The sequence below is a fragment of the Monodon monoceros genome, unplaced genomic scaffold (genome assembly GCF_005190385.1).
Source record: "Monodon monoceros isolate NGI ecotype Baffin Bay Population unplaced genomic scaffold, NGI_Narwhal_1 Super_Scaffold_3, whole genome shotgun sequence".
Taxonomy (NCBI): domain Eukaryota; kingdom Metazoa; phylum Chordata; class Mammalia; order Artiodactyla; family Monodontidae; genus Monodon; species Monodon monoceros.
In genome coordinates, this window is record NW_021703780.1 from 64,974,777 (window position 1) to 64,991,729 (window position 16,953).

Consider the following 16,953-nt stretch of genomic DNA (forward strand, 5'->3'; position numbering starts at 1 on the left):
GCAAGTTCTCTCTGGTGGCTGACTCAGAGGCAGTATTCAATAAAGGTAGGTTGAAATGGATGACTTTATTTATAGAAATGAGGGTTAACTTTGAGACAGTATGGACTAGTTTGTAGGTCTAGTCCTCATGCACCAGGCAAGGCTTAGGAGGAGAGAATAGCCATAGCTGTGTGCCTGGTCCAGCCGCCACCAGCCTCACTTCCAGCAGACGATGATGTTGGGGTCATTTTCCAGCCGTTCATCCAGCTCTTGGTAGCTCATGCCTGGGTGGTGTGGTGGAGGTGAGGTCAGAAGCCTTGGCCTGGCCACCCTGCCCTGACCCCACCTCAGTGGTCCTGCCTGCCTCTACCTGTCTTGCAGCAGATCTCATCGTAACTGTGGCAGCCTGTGTAAAGCCTGGCAGGGTGGCTCCGCTCCTCCCGAGACACCCGCACGGGATACTTCTGTAGTCGCCGGATGAGGTTCTTCATAAGCCCGAACTGGATCAGCTTCCTGGGGTGAGGGTTGAGGAAGAAAGGGGTGATGCTCTGGCCAGGCCTCCTTCTAGCCAGGCCAGTCTCCCCTCCAGTTTTGTTTCAGTGACCAGACTGGACTTCAAACCCATCACCTCCAGGAAGCCTTCCTGGAGTAGCAGTGCCACATGATTCTGCTCATCAGGAATCTCCTGCTTTCTCTCTGACCCAGGGCTCGGGAGAGACACAGAGAGTGTACCTGCCCTCAGGCAAACCTTCCATGCCCCAGGGGATCCCCCTCTGACCGTTCATCAACGTGCTGCAGCTGTTGGGGGTGGCGGCCAATGAGATCTCTCACAGTAGTGCCAGGGCTCAGGCTGCAGTACAGCTGGAACACATCCCGGAGACTGGCCCTTTTGTGCCCTGTAGGCATCAGGGATCAGCTCTCCAGGTGGCCCTGCCCTCCCTGAGATGGCCTCCCCCAGAGCCTGCTAATACCTTGCTTGGTCACGTAGGATAGACACGCCTCCTGCAGGGACTTGTCATCTACTAGATCCTGGACCTTGGGCGTCGGGCAGTACACATTGGAGTACTGGAGGGTAGCAGGAGGCACAGGGGCCTGAGTGAGGGACTTGGAAGTCTGACACAGCCCCAATTGGGCTCAGCCACATGATCCATTCTCCATTTAATCAGACCCCAGACACACCTACCTGGAGGATGGACACCAGTGTCACAACGCCGTAGTACCTGGGGGAGATAGCTGTGCTCAGCTTCTGAGGGCCATGCCTTCCCAGCTCCCACACTCAGGGCCCCTGGGCTCTTCCTGACTGGCGACCCTGTCCTGAGTGTCACTGTTCCCCACTCACAGCAGGTTCTGGATGGCGATGCGCACTAGGTTGAGCTCCACGTCTGCCTCGGCTGAGATCTTCTGGACGTGGCGGAAACCATCAATGTAGGGCAGGATCTGGGCAGGGAAGAGCAGGGTCAGTAGGGGTGGGATGAGGCCAGGGCTGTGTCCAGCCGCAGGTCATGATAGCCAGGGAGGGCTAGCATACCTGTTGTGTGGTGAGGTCCCACTGTGAGTTGAAGAAATCCTCCTTGTCTTTGGTAAAGACAGGCACATCATACTCCTGGGCCACAGGAGGGTCAGGCCGCTGCTCAATCACCTTCAAGTGGATGGTGTTAGACTCATCTGCAGGGAACCCCACCCATATCCTCAGTGCCATCTATTCCAAGAGGCCATCAATTACCATCCAGTCCTCCCAGCCACCCTTGAGGCAGGCAGGTGACTCTGGGTAGGGCCATCTTCCCCTTTTATGGAGCAACAGACTGAGGTCCATACAGGGGAAGGAACACGCCCAAGGAGCAGAGCTAGAGAGCTCTACTGGCCTCCCCCTCTCCAGCCCCATCACGCACTGGGCCCTGGACATCATCAGCTCAGCTCATGGCTATTTCCTGGCCACCAATTTGTTCACAAGTCTTGTCCTTGACTGGGTTCACCTTCCCCTGACACTTTCCCATCCCTCCTTGACCCCTCTGCTGTCCTTACAGAGGCTGGGCCATACCGATGGGCAGAGTGCACCGGCCTGAGGCATTTAGCTCCTCCAGCAAGATGGTCATGATGGGCACCAACTTCTGTTTGCTCTCCTCCGTGGACACGAAGCTGCTCTCTAGCTGGATGGAGCATGGACAGCATGGTGGGCACACCCCAGGACCCTTGGCTGGCATCCTACTCTGGAAGGTTCCCGGGTCTGGAGGGCTTTGGAGACATGCGAACACCTTCCCTAACTCTGCCTGCCCATCCACCCAAGCCCATCCACCCAAGGCCATCGTGTTGCATACCTCCAGTGTGGTCAGGTAGCCAGCCAGCTTTTTGACGATGGGCTCAAGGGCACAAGTCTTGGCCTGGGCATCACACACGAAGCCTAGGTTGAAGAGCAGGGCATTGCGGCTGTACTTCTTGTGCTCGATGCACACGGGGCAGCCAATCAGTTTCTTCTCCATGGCTGTGCTGGACGAGGGGAACAGATGGGAACAGAGTCAGGCTCCTCTCACCCCCAAGTCTTTCCACTCCTCCTGGGAACCCTCCCAACCCCCCAGCTAGGGCCTCACACAGTGATGAGCTTATTCTGCAGCTCTGGCTTGGTGATGATGTACACCTGGACGGTGTCAAACAGCTCCCGGGAGATGAAGTCCTCGGGGACCTGTGGAAGGGAGTGACAAGAATCCCCTTAGTGGACCTTATAACTAGGTGGAATACACAGGGTGAGCCCCAAGACCTAATCCCTCTTCTCCAGGGTTTCTCCTCTCTCCCATCCACCCAGGCCCACTCTTCTGTGTTTCCAAACACACCTTATGTTCTCACCTACCTCCTGGCTTTTGCATACGCTGTACCCTCCACCTGGCACACTCCTGCCTCACCTAAATTCCGATGCATCCAGGGATACTAGTGGATCACCACTCACACCTCTCGTAGAACCTGGCACCTCCCCTGGGCCCCCACAGCCCGATTTCCCACAATCACTGCCTATGTGAATGTTTGTTTGCCTTGCCACACCGGGAGCCTGGGACTGGGTCTGAATATACTTTTGGTTCACGATTTTCCGCGAATGAAGGGGTGGCGTGCCTGCGTGCAGCACGGGGCACTGGGTTCCACCGCTTCCAGGCATCTGGCTGAACTCCCCCGAGCGTCCCTCTACCTTGCCTCCCATGCCCCGCGAGCCCGGATGGCACCTGATAGGTGATCTTGGGTCCCAGCGTGGGGTGGAACTCGCTGAAGAATATGCATTCGATGCGGCAGCTACTGCCCATGGCGCTAGTGGGGCCGGGGTCCGTAGCTGGCGCCACTGTCCCTGGGAGCACCTGTCAGAAACAGCCCGGAGGTTTGGGCTGCCTGGTCAAGCACGCCTGCGCACTGAACACCCGTGAGGCCATCTGCTCAACAGCGCCTGTGCAGCGCGACTCAGCCGTGTGGCTGCGGGGAACTGTCCCAGGAAGTCCCGGATGGAGAGGCGTCGCACCCGGAAGTTAAGAGGCTCCGCGACGGAGCGGCAGGGCGCGCGGCAGAGCCCCGAGTAACCCACTTTCTCGGGAGGGAACCACCTCGTCAGGTCGGCGCTGCGGGTGAGGCAGGCGAATCCCTAGCGTGTAGGGGAAGCATGCCAGCGGCAGGTGGGGAGGCTGTGCGCAAAGGGACTCAGGCCGTAATTTCGACGCAACTGGGAACTACAATTCCCGTAGTGCTTCACGCCCTTCCAGCAGGCGCCCCCGCCCGGCGACGGCGTGGTGCACGCTGGGATTTGTAGTCTATTACACGGCCTTGCCTATCTCACCTGGAAGGTGGGCCAGTGATCAGTGCCAATTCAGATGCGGGTACACGCTGACAGGCCACCAGTCCTCGACTATTCCTGGTGCCTGCCTTAGTACCGTCCCTTCCTACCTTAACTTTTTGGAAGAGAGTGGCATTCCTGCCCCGCAACCCTTGCTCCAGTGAAAGGAGTGGACAGCGGGCACCAGAGACCCTTGCTTACTCTGCTATGCTTTCAGGCTACAGCCGGCCTGCTTGACCATGGCCCTTTCTGTGGAGACCGAGTCGCACATATACCGAGCTCTGCGCACTGCATCTGGGGCTGCTGCTCACATTGTGGCCCTGGGCTTCACCATCTTTGTGGCTGTACTTGCCAGGCCTGGCTCCAGTAAGTAGAATTCATAATTGACTTTTGGGAAGGAAAGTGTCACTTTTCCTGGGGAGCAGGGGCAATAGTAAGCCTTGGATCTGACTCCTGGGAAAGGCCTGGTTGGCTGAGGGGCATGCTATGCTGGAGGAATAAGTGGGGTGGAATAGATGAGAGTTGGGGCTCTGCCAGCTTGGCCAGGTCCCATAGAGTACCTGGCTTCTCTTGTCTTGGTGCTCCACTTAGCTGCCTCTTGCAAAGTGCAGGGGGAAGGAGGGAGGACTGCCAGAAGAGTGGCAAAGCATGGCTTCTGATCCAGGGAGGGTCCAGGAAGAGATGATAGGTATGGGGTCAGTTTGTTGCAGCAAGAAGGGGCTTGCATTTTGGCAGCACCTCCTTGGGCGATGAGCTACTCATACTCCTCAGCCTGTGGGGATTGGCGTGGCTGGGTTCTTCTTGCTTCAGCTTCACGAGGCTTCCTCTTCTCATTCCAGGTCTCTTCTCCTGGCACCCTGTGCTTATGTCTCTGGCTGTAAGTAGTGGGCCTGGCCAGCTCTTAGGGATGGGAGGGAGCATAGCCATGGGTGGTGGTCTTAGCGCCCTCTAAATGTTAATGAACACTTAATATCTGTTTGGAGTAATGGGATGTGGGGTTAGATGCACTGTATGCTCCAACTCCTGCCTATAGTTTATATCCCACGCTTGAACTAGAGTATTCGAGATGCAGGGCAAATGGGTTTGTCTAAGCACAAAATGAGGCTTCGTCCACCTCCAGGCAGGAGGCTTAGAATATGCATTTGGGTATACCTGTGTCCCTTTTCACCTTAATTTATAGTGATGCACCTAATTCTCCTGAAACAGTGCACCCATGTGGCCAACTCTTGTCAAGAAATTGTATCCAGTCCTGTGTCAGAAAAACAAAGCTTGTGAATCATTTATAACTGCCACATCTCAAACCTTGTGTTTGCTGGGTAGCACAGCAGAGATGACATTTCAGAATAGCACCTAGAAGCAGTGTGGAGAGGTACCTCTTGCTGGTTACTCAGAGCAGATGTTCTGTCCCAGATGGAGTTCTCCACTCTTGTGCCACCAAATAGATACTCGTTAGTGGGGAGAGAATGAAGCGGAATCTGCCCACACTAGCTGGCAGCTTAGGTTATATCTAAAGCTTTCTTCCCTTCTGCTGGGCAGCACTCTCATTTAGTGTCCCATCCCTGTCTCCCCAGTTCTCTTTCCTGATGACCGAGGCACTGCTGGTGTTCTCTCCTGAGAGTTCGCTGCTGCGCTCCCTCTCGCGGAAGGGCCGAGCACGCTGCCACTGGGTTCTGCAGCTGCTAGCCCTGCTGTGTGCACTGCTGGGCCTGGGCCTTGTCATCCTTCACAAGGAACAGCTTGGCAAAGCCCACCTGGCCACGTGGCATGGGCGGGCAGGGCTGCTAGCTGTGCTGTGGGCAGGGCTGCAGTGCTCAGGTGGGGTGGGGCTGCTCTACCCCAAATTGCTGCCTCGATGGCCCCTGGCCAAGCTCAAGCTGTACCATGCCACTTCTGGGTTGGTGGGCTACCTTCTGGGTAGTGCCAGCCTCTTGTTGGGCATGTACTCACTCTGGTTCACTGCCACAGTCACTGGTGGGGTCTGGTACCTGGCTGTGCTATGCCCTGTCGTTACCAGCTTGGTCATTATGAACCAGGTGAGCAACGCCTACCTGTACCGCAAGAGGATCCAGCCATGAGCTCTTCCCAGAACCAGGGGAACCCTGGATTTGCCCCTCAGTGTGGTAGCCGGGGCTGAGACCTCCTGGACTCTCTCAGTTGACTTGGTCACGGGACACCTCAGGCACTGGTGCGGTCACGGGTAGCCGGAGTCCTTTGTGTGACACTATTACTTGCTCCTCATGCTGGAGTACCTCTCCTTTCCTTCTTTCTCTGCCATCCCAGAGGAGTTTATGGATCATGTGTCTGGATGAAGTTGGGTTTCAAGACTGCCCCCTGCCCACAGCAACTCAACTTGTGCTGGTATGTCCAGAAATGAGATAAGAGAAAAAAGTAAAATAAAATTTTAAAAGAGACTGAAGGGACTTTCCCGGTGGTCTGGTGGTTAAGACTCCGCACTTCCAATGCAGGGGGCGTGGGTTTGATCCCACGTGCCGTGAGGCGCAGCCAAATATATATATATATATATTAAGACTGAAAAGACTGGATGGGAGGAACAGTCCAAAGCTGGGGATAGTTCTTGCTAATGCCATCAGCATGAAAAAATGGGCAGCTGGGCAAGATGGGGACCCATCCCTGGCTGCTCACTGAGGGGCTAAGGCTCTCCCGGCACACTAGCCCCCCGGATCTGGCTAAGCACCCCATGCCACCCAGGGCCCTAGCAGGCCCGAGGGCTGTAGCTGTGAATGGTGCGGCTGTATTTCAGTCTCCCAGCTGCTATGTTGGAGTTTCTAGACTGTGGTGGTCAAATCTGGGCAATGACAGGATGGGAGCTGGGGATGGGCTGCCTCCCTAGGTGTCAGGCCCTGAGCACTCTGTCTTGGAGGTGAGCCATGGATAAGAACAACTCCTTATGATAGAGAGGCGCTTAATTATCAGGTCCTCCAGGCAGGGCCTCCTTCACCAGGTAGTGCAGGGAGGCAGAAAGTAAGTAAGAGCCTGAGGTGACAGCTCTGGGAAGACTGCTTGACAGTGGGCATGTGGTGGTGAGGCAAGGGGGAGTGTGATGGGGGGAAGGGGATGAGGGCAATGGGCTTTTTATCCAGCTGGAGTAGCTTTGGTGACCAAGCCCTTGAACCTAGAGTTAAGTCCCTGTCTAACTCTGCAGTTGAGCATGATGAGGGGCCTGCACAAGGTGGTCTAACAGAGCCCAGGAGCCATACCTCAAAGAACTGCTTTATTGATACTGCGAGGCTGGGCTTGGCTGCCCACTCAAGTGGTCCTGTAGAAAATACCTGGGAGCTGTGACTGTTCTGGCCCAGAAGCAGCTATGGCCACAGCAGAGGGAATCAGAAATCTTGACATGAATGTAGTCTCTTTGTGGGCGGGCAGGGATGTACAGCCCTGCACTGGCTCCTGCACTGGCTGGACCCCCAGAATGTTTTTGGCAAATCCTTGCCTTGGCTCAGGGCTCTCGGCAACCAGTATCAGGTGTGAGGGTTGGCTTAGGAGCCATGGCACCAGTGCCCCTGCAGCCACTTGCCTGAGGCTGCCTGCTGAGGTACAGTCTTACCTCAGATGGCCTGGGCTGGCTGTGCTTCAGAGGCCCCATGCCTGGCATAGTGGTTGTCTGGAGTTGGAACCAGGTAGCAAGAATCCTGGGTAGTGTTGGCGAGAAATAGCAGAAGTCTGTGGCAACCCCCAGCAGGCCTTCTTCCCTCTCCTCAGAGCAGTCAGTGCCCTGGAGTAGCTGAGAGTGTGTCAAGGGGGGCTTGGGAGAAGAGGTGCTACACTCAAGGTGGTCTAGAGTTACAGCTTCGGGGGAGCTGCCTCAAAGGTGATCAGGCTGGATTCTGGGACAGGCCCCTTCCCTGGGAGCGTGGGGGCCTTGTCTGACGGCAGAGGGCTATCCACCTTGGCCCCAGCCTCCTCTTCATCGTCTTCCATGCTGGGCCAGACGGACTGGTCCTCCACTCGCTTCAACCGCTCGTTGAGGGCCTTCAGAGCCAGTTGCCTGGGGCCAGGGGAAAGATGACAGGTCACTTGGGATCTGAACTTGGCTCATGCCCTGCACTCTTTCCCCCAGGAAACTGACATGCCGTACTGCTCACACTCCTCTCTCAGAACCCTATGGGTTCTCCTTCCCCATACAGGGCCCAGGGCTCCACAGGGATTGGATTAGGGCACACTCTGCCATCAGAATGAGGACCCAAAGGCTGTAGGGCCTTCCTTCCATAGCTGGGGCACCTCCAGGCTGAGAAGGCCAGCTGGGTGCCTGCCAGCCTGCCCACAGGCCAGCCCCAGGAATGGTTCTGAGGATGGTGCCTAAGGTTGGGCAAAGCTGGTGTCCCTGGGAAGACAGGTGGAAGGGCAAGTCCCTGGACATGTGAGTTTCTGCTGGGCACTGGCATCACATTCAAGGCATTACTTCTCCCCCTCTCCTTGTTAGGAGTATTTTGAGCCCCCTGGCAAGGGTCTGTGGGGAAGTTTGGAACTCAAGCACCTGCCTTGGCTCTCAGCCCGGGAAGCAGGGCCAACCTGGGTCAGCTCACCCCTCCTAACTGACTCTAATATTCTCCTTCCGAGAAGAATCTCCAAACCCACCAGGACCTGTGTTAGAGCAGGAACACACAGCGTCCTAGCAGGAGGAGAGGAAGGAGAAACAATCCATGTGGGTAGGGCACAGGCCAGAGCCTACTGGTTTCACTGGGCAGACCCCTGGAGACCCCACTCTGCGGGGAGGTGGGAAAGTTCGCTAGAAGAAAGTATATACGTGCACTTGGGACCCTGCCCACCAGGAGTTGGGATGCCCATGCTGCCAGGTAACACTTTTACTAGTGGTCACTGTGGATCCCTGATGCCTCCAAGTCTGTGCCACCAGCATGGGGGACCTGTATAGCCTTCCATGTTCCAGCAGAAAACCAAAATCTCCACCATGCCAGGGAACATGACAAGAGGGACAACAACAACATAGGCACAGAAAGCCCCAGCACACTTCCACCCTGTCCTCCAGCCTGGCACCATGGCAACTTGGCACAGACAGGATGCTGCGACCCAGGCTCCCATTCTGGAGACTGCCTTGTCAATTCTGTTTAAAGCCTGCCAAGGTAGAGAGATGGTGGCACGCTAATCACTCCCTCACAAGGGTCAAAGGTAGGAACCCCTGCCTCCCACTATCACTAGCTCTTTGGGTCAGGGAATGGCACGCAGCAAGATGTCAAACTGGTTGGTGGAGTAACCCCCATCCCCAAGCAAGGTAACAACCACAAGACTATGCCAAGAACCCACTTCCTGACACCCCCCACCCCAGTCTGCCTCCACCTGTCCATTTTCTTGGGGCTGCGTAGAGGTTTTTTGAATGTTCAGCCAACCCTAACAATCCAAGATCTCCACTGTGGGAGGGGCCACCACTGTGGCCTGGGATCACCTGAACAGCTCTGAAGACAGCTCAGTTTCTACCAGGCCCAGCCCTCCTGACCGCATTGCCTCCACTGGATAAGGTTAATAGAGACCTCGGTCTTTAGGATTCATCAGCCACAGAGACACAAACTGTAGAGCCCACAATTAAGTTCTGCAGCATGCCGTGTGTACTTTTCAACACCTGCCACCTTGGACCATAGTAATCTGTGGCCTTCCCCAGCTGGAAACTCCTTCAAGAAAGGGGTGTGGCCCACACTCCACAGCCCCAGTGGAGAGTAAGCACAGGGACAACTCCAGCTGAATTCATAAAGCTGCCTGCTAAGAACTCATTTCACAGGTGAGCAAAAGCAGAAGGCTTTGACAAATGCAGACAGTATGAACAGAGCCTGCTCTAAATTTCACTACTCAAGTAACTGCATCAAAAAAAACACTCAAAAATAATATTGAGGGGGCTTCTGGTGGCGCAGTGGTTACGAATCCGCCTGCCAATGCAGGGGACACGGGTTCGATCCCTGGCCAGGGAGGATCCCACATGCTGTGGAGCAACTTAGCCTGTGCGCCACAACTACTGAGCCTGTGCTCTAGAGCCCACGAGCCACAACTACTGAAGCCCATGCGCCTAGAGCCTGTGCTCTGCAACAAGAGAAGCCCGCGCACTGCAATGAAGAGTAGCCCCCGCTCGCCGCAGCTACAGAAAGCCCGCGCGAAGCGATGAAGACCCGACGCAGCCAAAAATAATAAATAAAATTAAAAAAAACAAAGAATAATGTTGGAAACAGAGCTGTGACCACTCTGGTAAGTCCACAGACCTGGGAGAGACAGAAAGAGATGGATTAAAAAAGATCTGTCCTGCCCTGGCCAAGGTGCATTCAGTGAATAATTCAGTTGGGATTCCTGATGGTGCAGATGGCTTGGTTTACAGATAATGAAAAGGTTGTCTCCACTTCCTGGTGCGGTCAGCAGGCTCCCTCGGTGGGTCATGTGGCTGTCCCCTGGGTTTGGTGACACATGCCTGCCAGAGTAGGCGGGGGTGGTGGGGGTGAGGGGGCGTGTCTAAGTCTAGTTATACCCCAGGCTTCCCTCTCAATAAATAAGCGGGAGAGAAGCACAACATCTGAATTAAGGCTCAGGAAGAGGGTGTAGTCCAGCGTTTGGAAACTAGGGTGGCCCAGACCATCTCTTAAGGATCCCATGTTTCCTTCTCTGTCCCTCTCTCACAGGGGAAGAAGGACCAGCAGGTTGTTTCTGGCTCCCACAGGACCAGTGTCTAGGATTTGGAGATTCTGAGACAAGGCCAGGGTTACGTGTACCTGGATCTCCATTTGCCCCTCACACAGCTCAAAAGGAAGCAGGGCATTTCTTGAAACTTAAGGGGCCTGAGTGGTGAGAAAGGCCACTTTTACTCCCTAATTTTGGAAAGCACCTCCTGCAGCCCAGACACTTAAATGCTGAGCTCCAGGCCACAAGCTGGCTTTTCTCTCTTTCTGAATCCGCCCCGACATCTGACTGTAGGCTGCCAGCCTACATACAGCAAGCACCTCAACAGATGGAATGTGACTTGATTAATAATACTATCCTAGCTCGACAAGGTTTTGGAAGATTCCACAGTACCTTCTCCGCTCTGCGTCTTGAGGGTCTGTGCCTGGGAGGCTGATGGTGATGGAGGATGGGGCACCCACATCATAGCGCTTCACTGTCTTCTGGCATATCTTTACCTTCACCAGGAGGCCATGCACCAAGTTCGCCAACAGCCCCACCACAGGCTGCAGGATATCAGGGAAGAAGGTGGCAAAGGCAAAGTGGTCGGCCATGTCGCCTCGGCCTCGGCTATGGCGCTGGTAGAAGCGAAGATACACCCAACTGGAGATCAGCCCAAAGCCATAGGAGGCCAGCGCTGGGCTCTGGAGCAGTGTGGCCAGCCGCAGCAGCAGCAGCAGCCCCAAGAGCAGCATGGGCACCACACTGACACGCACCTGAGGCACTCGCAGGACCACACAGTCCCCCATGGTTTGCTTGAGTGCCACCAGGACACCACCTAGGAAGCCCAGGGCGCCGTGGATGCGGACAGTGAAAAGGTACACCAAGTTGAAGGAAGCCATGTAGGTGAGGAGGTAGGCGAAGGCCCCCAGTAGCCCCACTGACACGTTCACCACTGAGAAGAAGATGAGCAGCTCCAAGGCCCCCCAGAGGGGCTCCAGCAAACGTCCAGCCACCACCACTGTGGCCAGGCTGATGGCCACATCCCACACATGCTGTTCCATCAGCCCATGGGTGGCCAGGGTCCAGATCCAGAAGTTGGGTGGAAAGAGGTAGCCTGGGGTGACCGCCAGGCAGCCCGTGTCCACGGCGAAGGACAGCAGGTAGAGGAATAGTACCGCAGCGCACAGAGCCTTCACCACCACGCTGGCGCTGGACAGGATGGCCCCCAAGTGTTGGCGGGCGCCCGGTAGGGCGCGCTGCATCTTCCTGGCGGGCGTCGGCCTTAGGAAAGGGTTTAGTGGGCTAGGGGCCTCCCCGGGGCCTCGTCCCAGTCCGGCCCCGACGGGAGGCCCGGGTCCGACCTAGTCACTGGCCTATGGCCCCGGTGAAAGCTCCACTTCCGGTCGGGTCGACTCCGGTCCTAAAGGGCAGAGCCGGGCCTGGTCGCGGGGCCGGGCCCTAGGCCCCTCGCCGGGGATCTGAGGGAAGACCTTGGGCAGCTTAGGCACGCCTAACTGCCTGCTCTGTGTGGCCACCGCGCCGACCGGAATGGCGGTGATCTCAGGGCTCGATCTTCTCCATCCACTCTGGGGCCCTACGGTCGACGCGGGACTGGAGGCTGGTGCTGGGTCGGAGTCAAGTCTTGTCAGCTCCGCCTCGGCCTCGGCTTCAACCGTACCTCCTCCCTTCTCAGGCGCCGACAAACAGCGGCGCTGCGCCTGCGCGCCCGGAGAGGCTGCAGGATGCCCTCTGAACGTCGGCCTTGCGGTTCCGCGGCATGCTGGGACATGGAGTCCTCGGCCGGAGCCGGGACCGGCGGATATCAGGGTTCTGGGTAGAACAACAAGTCCCAGGAGGCTGTGCGCCGGAAGAGGAGGGTGTGCTTGGGAGTTGTAGTTCTCAGGACCGTTTCCGTCGGTTCTCCAGAGGTGGGGGAGGGTGAACGGGCATCGCTAACCTCTGGAGAGCAGCGGGTACCGGCGGCAGCACAGTTGCAGGCCACGCGCGTGCTGAATTTCCCGGAAGGATTGGCTCAGTGTGTGCCTGTTTATCTGAGTGGGTGTGTCCTAGTGGGCAGGTGTGCAGGTAGGAATGTTGGATGGTCCAGGGGGCGCGAACTCCTGGAACTTCCGCGGTCTGGTGTGTGCCTGACCCAGGTTGGAATTCTTGCTCTGCGTTTTGGTGGCTGTGTGACAATGGCCAAATTCCCGAACTTTGTTGAAACACAGTTTCATGGACAGTAAAATGGGGATGATGACAGGACCTACCGTGAGGATCTAAGGGGACTGGCGTGTACAATGCCAGTCCACCCTGGGTGCTCAGTGAGTGTGTTGCCCAGGCTGCCCTTGTTACAAATGAGGTGGAGCCCATACCGGAACTCGGATCTCCAGCCCCCAAAGGGGTGAGACTGGACTTCCCTTAGTGACTCTCTTCCTCACCACAGTCAATCGCTGAACCTGAAGAGAGAGGTCTCTCCACAAACTTGGGTCAGGCTGGCCTTGGGTCTCCACCTCACTGCAACGGTGGCTTCAGGTAGGTTGTGTCCTGTGCAAAACTGATTTTTGTTTTTTGTATATTGAGTTATTTTTTTAAATATGCATATAATTAAAATAAATTTTTTTAAATATGCATATAATTAAAATTATAAAATAAATGTATGACAAAGTACATTTATAAAGTGCAGAATCCCTTCCTTTCTGCCACTGATCTCAGTACAACTGCCGACGTGTGCACAGCCTTCCAGATCACAAAAGGTGTTGCTTTCCTTTACCTTTGGGCTCTGGGTTCCTGCTGCATGCCACCCCAGGGTAGGGTTGCCAGATATAGCAAATCAAAATACAGGGCGCTCAATTAGCATTTCAGTTAAACAATGAATAATTTTTTCAGTATAAGCATGTCTTCAATTTTTAGCATAGTTATGTCCCATGCAATGTTGGGAACATACTGAAGAATATTCATTGATTATCTGAAATTCCAAATTTGATTGGATGTTCTGTATTTTACATGGCAGGTCTACCCCAGGACCTCTGGGGCTGTTGCGGAGCATGGGAGCTGCCTCAGGGGTTGCTAGTTAGGCTTTGCTCTGTGGCCAACCCTTGCAGAGGGTGAGGAAAGGTGTCTTCACTAAGACCTGGAATGCCCTCTTTTATTTATTTAGCATCCAAGGTCCCCAAGCCACAGGCCACCTCATTTCCAAAACCTTTGCTGGTTTCTTGCATCTGGGAGAAAGGATTTCTCCTAAGTCTCAATTTGCTCATCTGCGGTATGGAGATAAACTAATATCCAACTCTAATGTGTGGTGAGTACTCAGCACAGGGTGAGTACATAGTGTGGAGTGTGTACTGTAAGAGAGCAAGTGTCAGTAGTACTGGGAAATCTCTGCACTGGTGGTTATAAGTCTTTCCCGTTGAAAAGAAACTCGAAGGTCACACAGAATAGGATTGACTATTAAGAGAGTTGGGATTAAAGTGAACAAGGGTGTAGGGCTTGCCAGAGGGAGGCCCGAGATTTACTGAAATGGACTCAGAGCTGTGTTCCAGCGTGAGCAGCAGTGGCCACTGACAGCACCAGGCCTCCTCTGGGCTGGGAAGGAGCAGCCATCATGCTTGTGGGTGGGCCAGACCTTGGCCTCCTCTGGACAGCAGCACTGGCCCTCAAGCACGAAGTCATGGACTTGGGCCAGGTATTCACTCTTTGCTCCACCTGGAGGACCTGCGTAGGCCCTGGTAGTCTGATCCTATTGGCTAGAAGCCTGCATCTCATCTCCATCTTCTTTCCTCCACAGTCTTGGCCTTGAGCCTCTGGGAGACTTTTTTTTTTTAAAGACAGTTTTTCCTGGAGGCTTTTGAGAAGATTATACAAGACAAAGGATGTCAAGGATCTAGCACTTAGGAGGCCTGGGAAGCGTCATGCCCTCCACCCACCAGAGACCTGGATTGCTATGGCCTTCACTCCCAATTAAGTGGTAAGTGGGGCTCTGAGGTCATGGCCACCTGTCTTCAAGCCACCCAGTCCTCACTCCAGGGCAGAGACAGTGTATGGGAACCATTTGAAGTGAAAATATGAACATTATTTAATAACTGATCTTTTGTAATAAACCATTTGAAAATATTTTACAAGGAATCACACACACAATATTTTACAAAGTTTCTTGACTTTTTTGTCGCTGTTGTTTTTCTGACTTGTCTGTACAAAATAGAACAACCAAAAAAAAAGGGCAGATAAAAGGAAATGGCCCCCCAGTCCCCCACAGATCCCCCAAGCCCGAGGTGAGGGGACAGCCAGGTCGGGTGGGTGATGAGAAGGATCAGACCCAGCTGGGGGTTTGACAACTACCTGATGGGGATTGCTTTGTCTGCTTTTCTGTTTTTTAAACTTAAAATATATATTAATTTATCTGTATATGTTTCTTTCTTTATTTTTATATTCTCCATTGAGCACCTGACTACACTACAGTTACACACACGCCCCTGCAAGACATGGCTGGCATCTAGGCTGGGTGTACAGCATGGGTGCCCACCCTGGCACCAGCAGTGGGCATGGACCATACACACACACTGAGAAAGCGACAAGCAACGTGACATTAATTAACGGAGCCATTAATTAATGTATCACCCTCCCCCCCTCCTCCCAGTCCATCTGAGCCCTATGGCCATATCCCCCTGCCCTCAGTCCCCCAATGGCCCCCAGGCTGGGATGCCTTTGCAAGAAATGACCAGAATGAATGGTGTGAAGAGATGTTCCCAGGCCCAGCCTGTGTATGTGCACAGAGTGTGTATATGTATGTGCAAGTGTGTGTTCAGCAGGGAGGAGCAGTTTGGCCAGGGAGTGTGTGAGTGGGAAAGAGACAGGCCTGAGTGTATAAGGGGCAGATTGGGGGTGGGATGACCCAGCTAGAAGTAATCAAGTCACCCCCGCTAAGGCAAAGGGTGATGCCTGGTGAGAGTTCCTCTGCTGAGGGGTGCAGGCAGTGGCATGTGGTCCCACTGGGGGCCTGACACTAGTGAGAAATGGTTACAATGAGCACCTGGCAGGGTCAGGGGCAATAAGGGGACACTGGCGGCTAGGTCAGGACAGGAGTCTTCACCCTTTGCCCCAGCATTTGGCACTGTTTTGACATTCAGCTTTACAGATGGGGGACCAGCTGGGTTACAGGTCACATAAGAGGCGGACGGTGAGCAGGAGATGGAGTGTGCGCACATGCCAACCTCCTACCAACCCCTCACCCCGTATAAGGCTTTGTGAGCCCCCACCCTCACCCCACCCCAGGGTGTGTGTGTCTGTGCACGTCTGTGTGTGTGCCCTCCTGGGTATGTCGGAGTCCAGTTTCTGCCCTCAGGGCTCCAGGTGTGTATGGGGTTGAGTCTTAGCCGGTGTCACTGTCACTGTCCTGCCACCTGCCGGGCTTGGGGAGGGACAGGTGGCTGTAGGCCTGAGAGAGGCAGGAGCTCATTGGGGGCTGCCCCAGGACCTCTCTCCTGCCAGGACTTAAGCTGGGATGCACAGGCCTCAAACTGCCCATCTCAATTTCCTCCATTATTCCCAGATTTAGTCCTGGGTGTAGCAGAAGGGCCAGGTTAGAGGAGTCCAGCTGGGGCAAGACCTAGGTCTTCCACACAAAGGGAGCCTCGGGGCAGGGCGGGCAGTGGAGGTCTGGTTTGGCACCAGTACTGTGGCCTCCCTGGCCCAGCCCTCCGGGGTGGGTGAGTCCAGTGGGAATGAGGGGTCTGGGGACACTCTGACAGTTCAGCAGCCAGACGTGGCTTGGGGGCCAAAGACCTGCGGCGCCTTCCTTCGGCACCCCCCCCCCCACTCCAAGGCGCAGATTCTCGGGGCCAGACGCACTCAGGTCCTTCAGTGAGGGAGGGGGGCGAGGCTCTAAGGTGGGAAGTGTGGGGCGAGGGGAGCGGCGGGGAGGCCTGGTGGGGGGAGGGGGCACTCAGAGGCGGCGAGAAGGGTGGGCGTGGACTTGAGGCTGCGGCCGGGGAGGCAGGCTCAAGAGGAGCAGCAGCTGCAGGGACACCAAGACGCCCAACGACGGTGGGAAAGAGGCTCCGCGGCCGCAGTCTGAGGTATCTTCCTGTGGAAAGAGACAAGGAGCAGCCGGTCTGCCCGGGCTGGGGGGGCAGGGGGTGCGCAGGGCCGCACTAGCCCTGGGGCAGGGGAGCTGCAGGTCAAGGCCGCCGCCCCCCTCCTCACCGTGGCGTTGTAGTCGAAGCAGATGTGTGGGCCTCTCCGGTATCGCGGTCTCTGCACCAGTTCACACTGCTCCGGGCCGTCCGCTGGGCATGGGTGGGGAGTCAAGGGGGCGGCGGCACGGAGGAAACGCGCTGGGCGGGAGGGGCCGGGGAGCAGCGCGGGAAGGATACAGTGTGTCTCCTTCTGCAGCAGCCGGCCAGCCTCACACTGGCTGCACAGCGGCTTCTCTGCCACCACGAAGAGAAGGTTGGTGTGGGTGAGTCTCTGCGCGTGGAAGAGCCTGGAGGCAGCACAGAAAGGCGGGGCGCTGAGGTTCGCCCCACCCCGCCGCCCCTCCCCTCCCCTCCCCTCCCCTCCCC

At 55.7% G+C, this 16,953-nt stretch overlaps 4 protein-coding genes across 9 annotated transcripts in view; 1 reads left to right on the forward strand and 3 right to left on the reverse strand.

Annotated features, from left to right (window-relative positions):
• Positions 1–46: 46 nt before the first annotated feature.
• Positions 47–3,657, reverse strand: NPRL2 (NPR2 like, GATOR1 complex subunit). The gene is made up of 11 exons (XM_029242936.1): positions 3,186–3,657; positions 2,565–2,656; positions 2,295–2,463; positions 2,018–2,126; positions 1,508–1,644; positions 1,319–1,416; positions 1,163–1,199; positions 951–1,044; positions 758–875; positions 350–492; positions 47–263 (listed from the first exon to the last, which is right to left on the reverse strand). Exons 1-11 carry the CDS (start codon positions 3,261–3,263, stop codon positions 196–198), a joined length of 1,143 nt encoding a protein of 380 aa, XP_029098769.1. The 5' UTR covers positions 3,264–3,657; the 3' UTR covers positions 47–195.
• Positions 3,386–6,183, forward strand: LOC114907369 (cytochrome b561 domain-containing protein 2). The gene is made up of 4 exons (XM_029242938.1): positions 3,386–3,575; positions 3,999–4,147; positions 4,621–4,658; positions 5,353–6,183. The coding sequence occupies exons 2-4, from the start codon at positions 4,021–4,023 to the stop codon at positions 5,854–5,856; spliced, it is 669 nt and encodes a 222-aa protein (XP_029098771.1). The 5' UTR covers positions 3,386–3,575; positions 3,999–4,020; the 3' UTR covers positions 5,857–6,183.
• On the reverse strand, positions 6,031–12,106 carry TMEM115 (transmembrane protein 115). 2 transcript variants are annotated; one of them, XR_003796721.1, is made up of 3 exons: positions 10,808–12,101; positions 7,350–7,790; positions 6,031–6,136 (listed from the first exon to the last, which is right to left on the reverse strand). XR_003796721.1 is itself a non-coding variant. In XM_029242937.1 (2 exons), exons 1-2 carry the CDS (start codon positions 11,656–11,658, stop codon positions 7,586–7,588), a joined length of 1,056 nt encoding a protein of 351 aa, XP_029098770.1. In that variant the 5' UTR covers positions 11,659–12,106; the 3' UTR covers positions 6,993–7,585. The 2 variants fall into 2 exon arrangements, 1 of the variants encoding a protein (XP_029098770.1); XM_029242937.1 differs by lacking the exon at positions 6,031–6,136 and having other exon boundaries at positions 6,993–7,790; positions 10,808–12,106.
• Positions 12,107–15,662: 3,556 nt separating this feature from the next.
• Positions 15,663–16,953, reverse strand: part of CACNA2D2 (calcium voltage-gated channel auxiliary subunit alpha2delta 2) — a 138,238-nt gene continuing 136,947 nt past the window's right edge. For 3 of the 5 annotated variants that reach the window (XM_029242943.1, XM_029242942.1, XM_029242940.1), the window contains 3 exons: positions 16,765–16,874; positions 16,595–16,677; positions 15,663–16,475 (listed from right to left, as the gene is read on the reverse strand). In XM_029242943.1, the coding sequence (XP_029098776.1) occupies positions 16,335–16,475; positions 16,595–16,677; positions 16,765–16,874 (334 nt within the window). In that variant the 3' untranslated portion in view covers positions 15,663–16,334. Of the gene's footprint in view, positions 16,875–16,953 lie in introns of all 5 variants that reach the window. The other 2 variants (XM_029242944.1, XM_029242939.1) reach the window with 2 other exon arrangements.

What these genes read in the sequence shown, in the direction of transcription:
- LOC114907369 (XM_029242938.1), top strand. Translation starts at nt 4,021, where the DNA reads ATGGCCCTTTCTGTGGAGACCGAGTCGCACATATACCGAGCTCTGCGC. An exon ending in ACTTGCCAGGCCTGGCTCCA is followed by an intron (nt 4,148 to 4,620) that starts GTAAGTAGAATT and finishes TTCTCATTCCAG; the next exon opens with GTCTCTTCTCCTGGCACCCT. An exon ending in CTGTGCTTATGTCTCTGGCT is followed by an intron (nt 4,659 to 5,352) that starts GTAAGTAGTGGG and finishes CTGTCTCCCCAG; the next exon opens with TTCTCTTTCCTGATGACCGA.
- NPRL2 (XM_029242936.1), bottom strand. Translation starts at nt 3,263, where the DNA reads ATGGGCAGTAGCTGCCGCATCGAATGCATATTCTTCAGCGAGTTCCAC. An exon ending in CCGGTGCACTCTGCCCATCG is followed by an intron (nt 1,645 to 2,017) that starts GTATGGCCCAGC and finishes GGTTCCCTGCAG; the next exon opens with ATGAGTCTAACACCATCCAC. An exon ending in GGGACCTCACCACACAACAG is followed by an intron (nt 1,417 to 1,507) that starts GTATGCTAGCCC and finishes TTCCCTGCCCAG; the next exon opens with ATCCTGCCCTACATTGATGG.
- TMEM115 (XM_029242937.1), bottom strand. Translation starts at nt 11,658, where the DNA reads ATGCAGCGCGCCCTACCGGGCGCCCGCCAACACTTGGGGGCCATCCTG. An exon ending in CAAGACGCAGAGCGGAGAAG is followed by an intron (nt 7,791 to 10,807) that starts GTACTGTGGAAT and finishes CCCTGGCCCCAG; the next exon opens with GCAACTGGCTCTGAAGGCCC.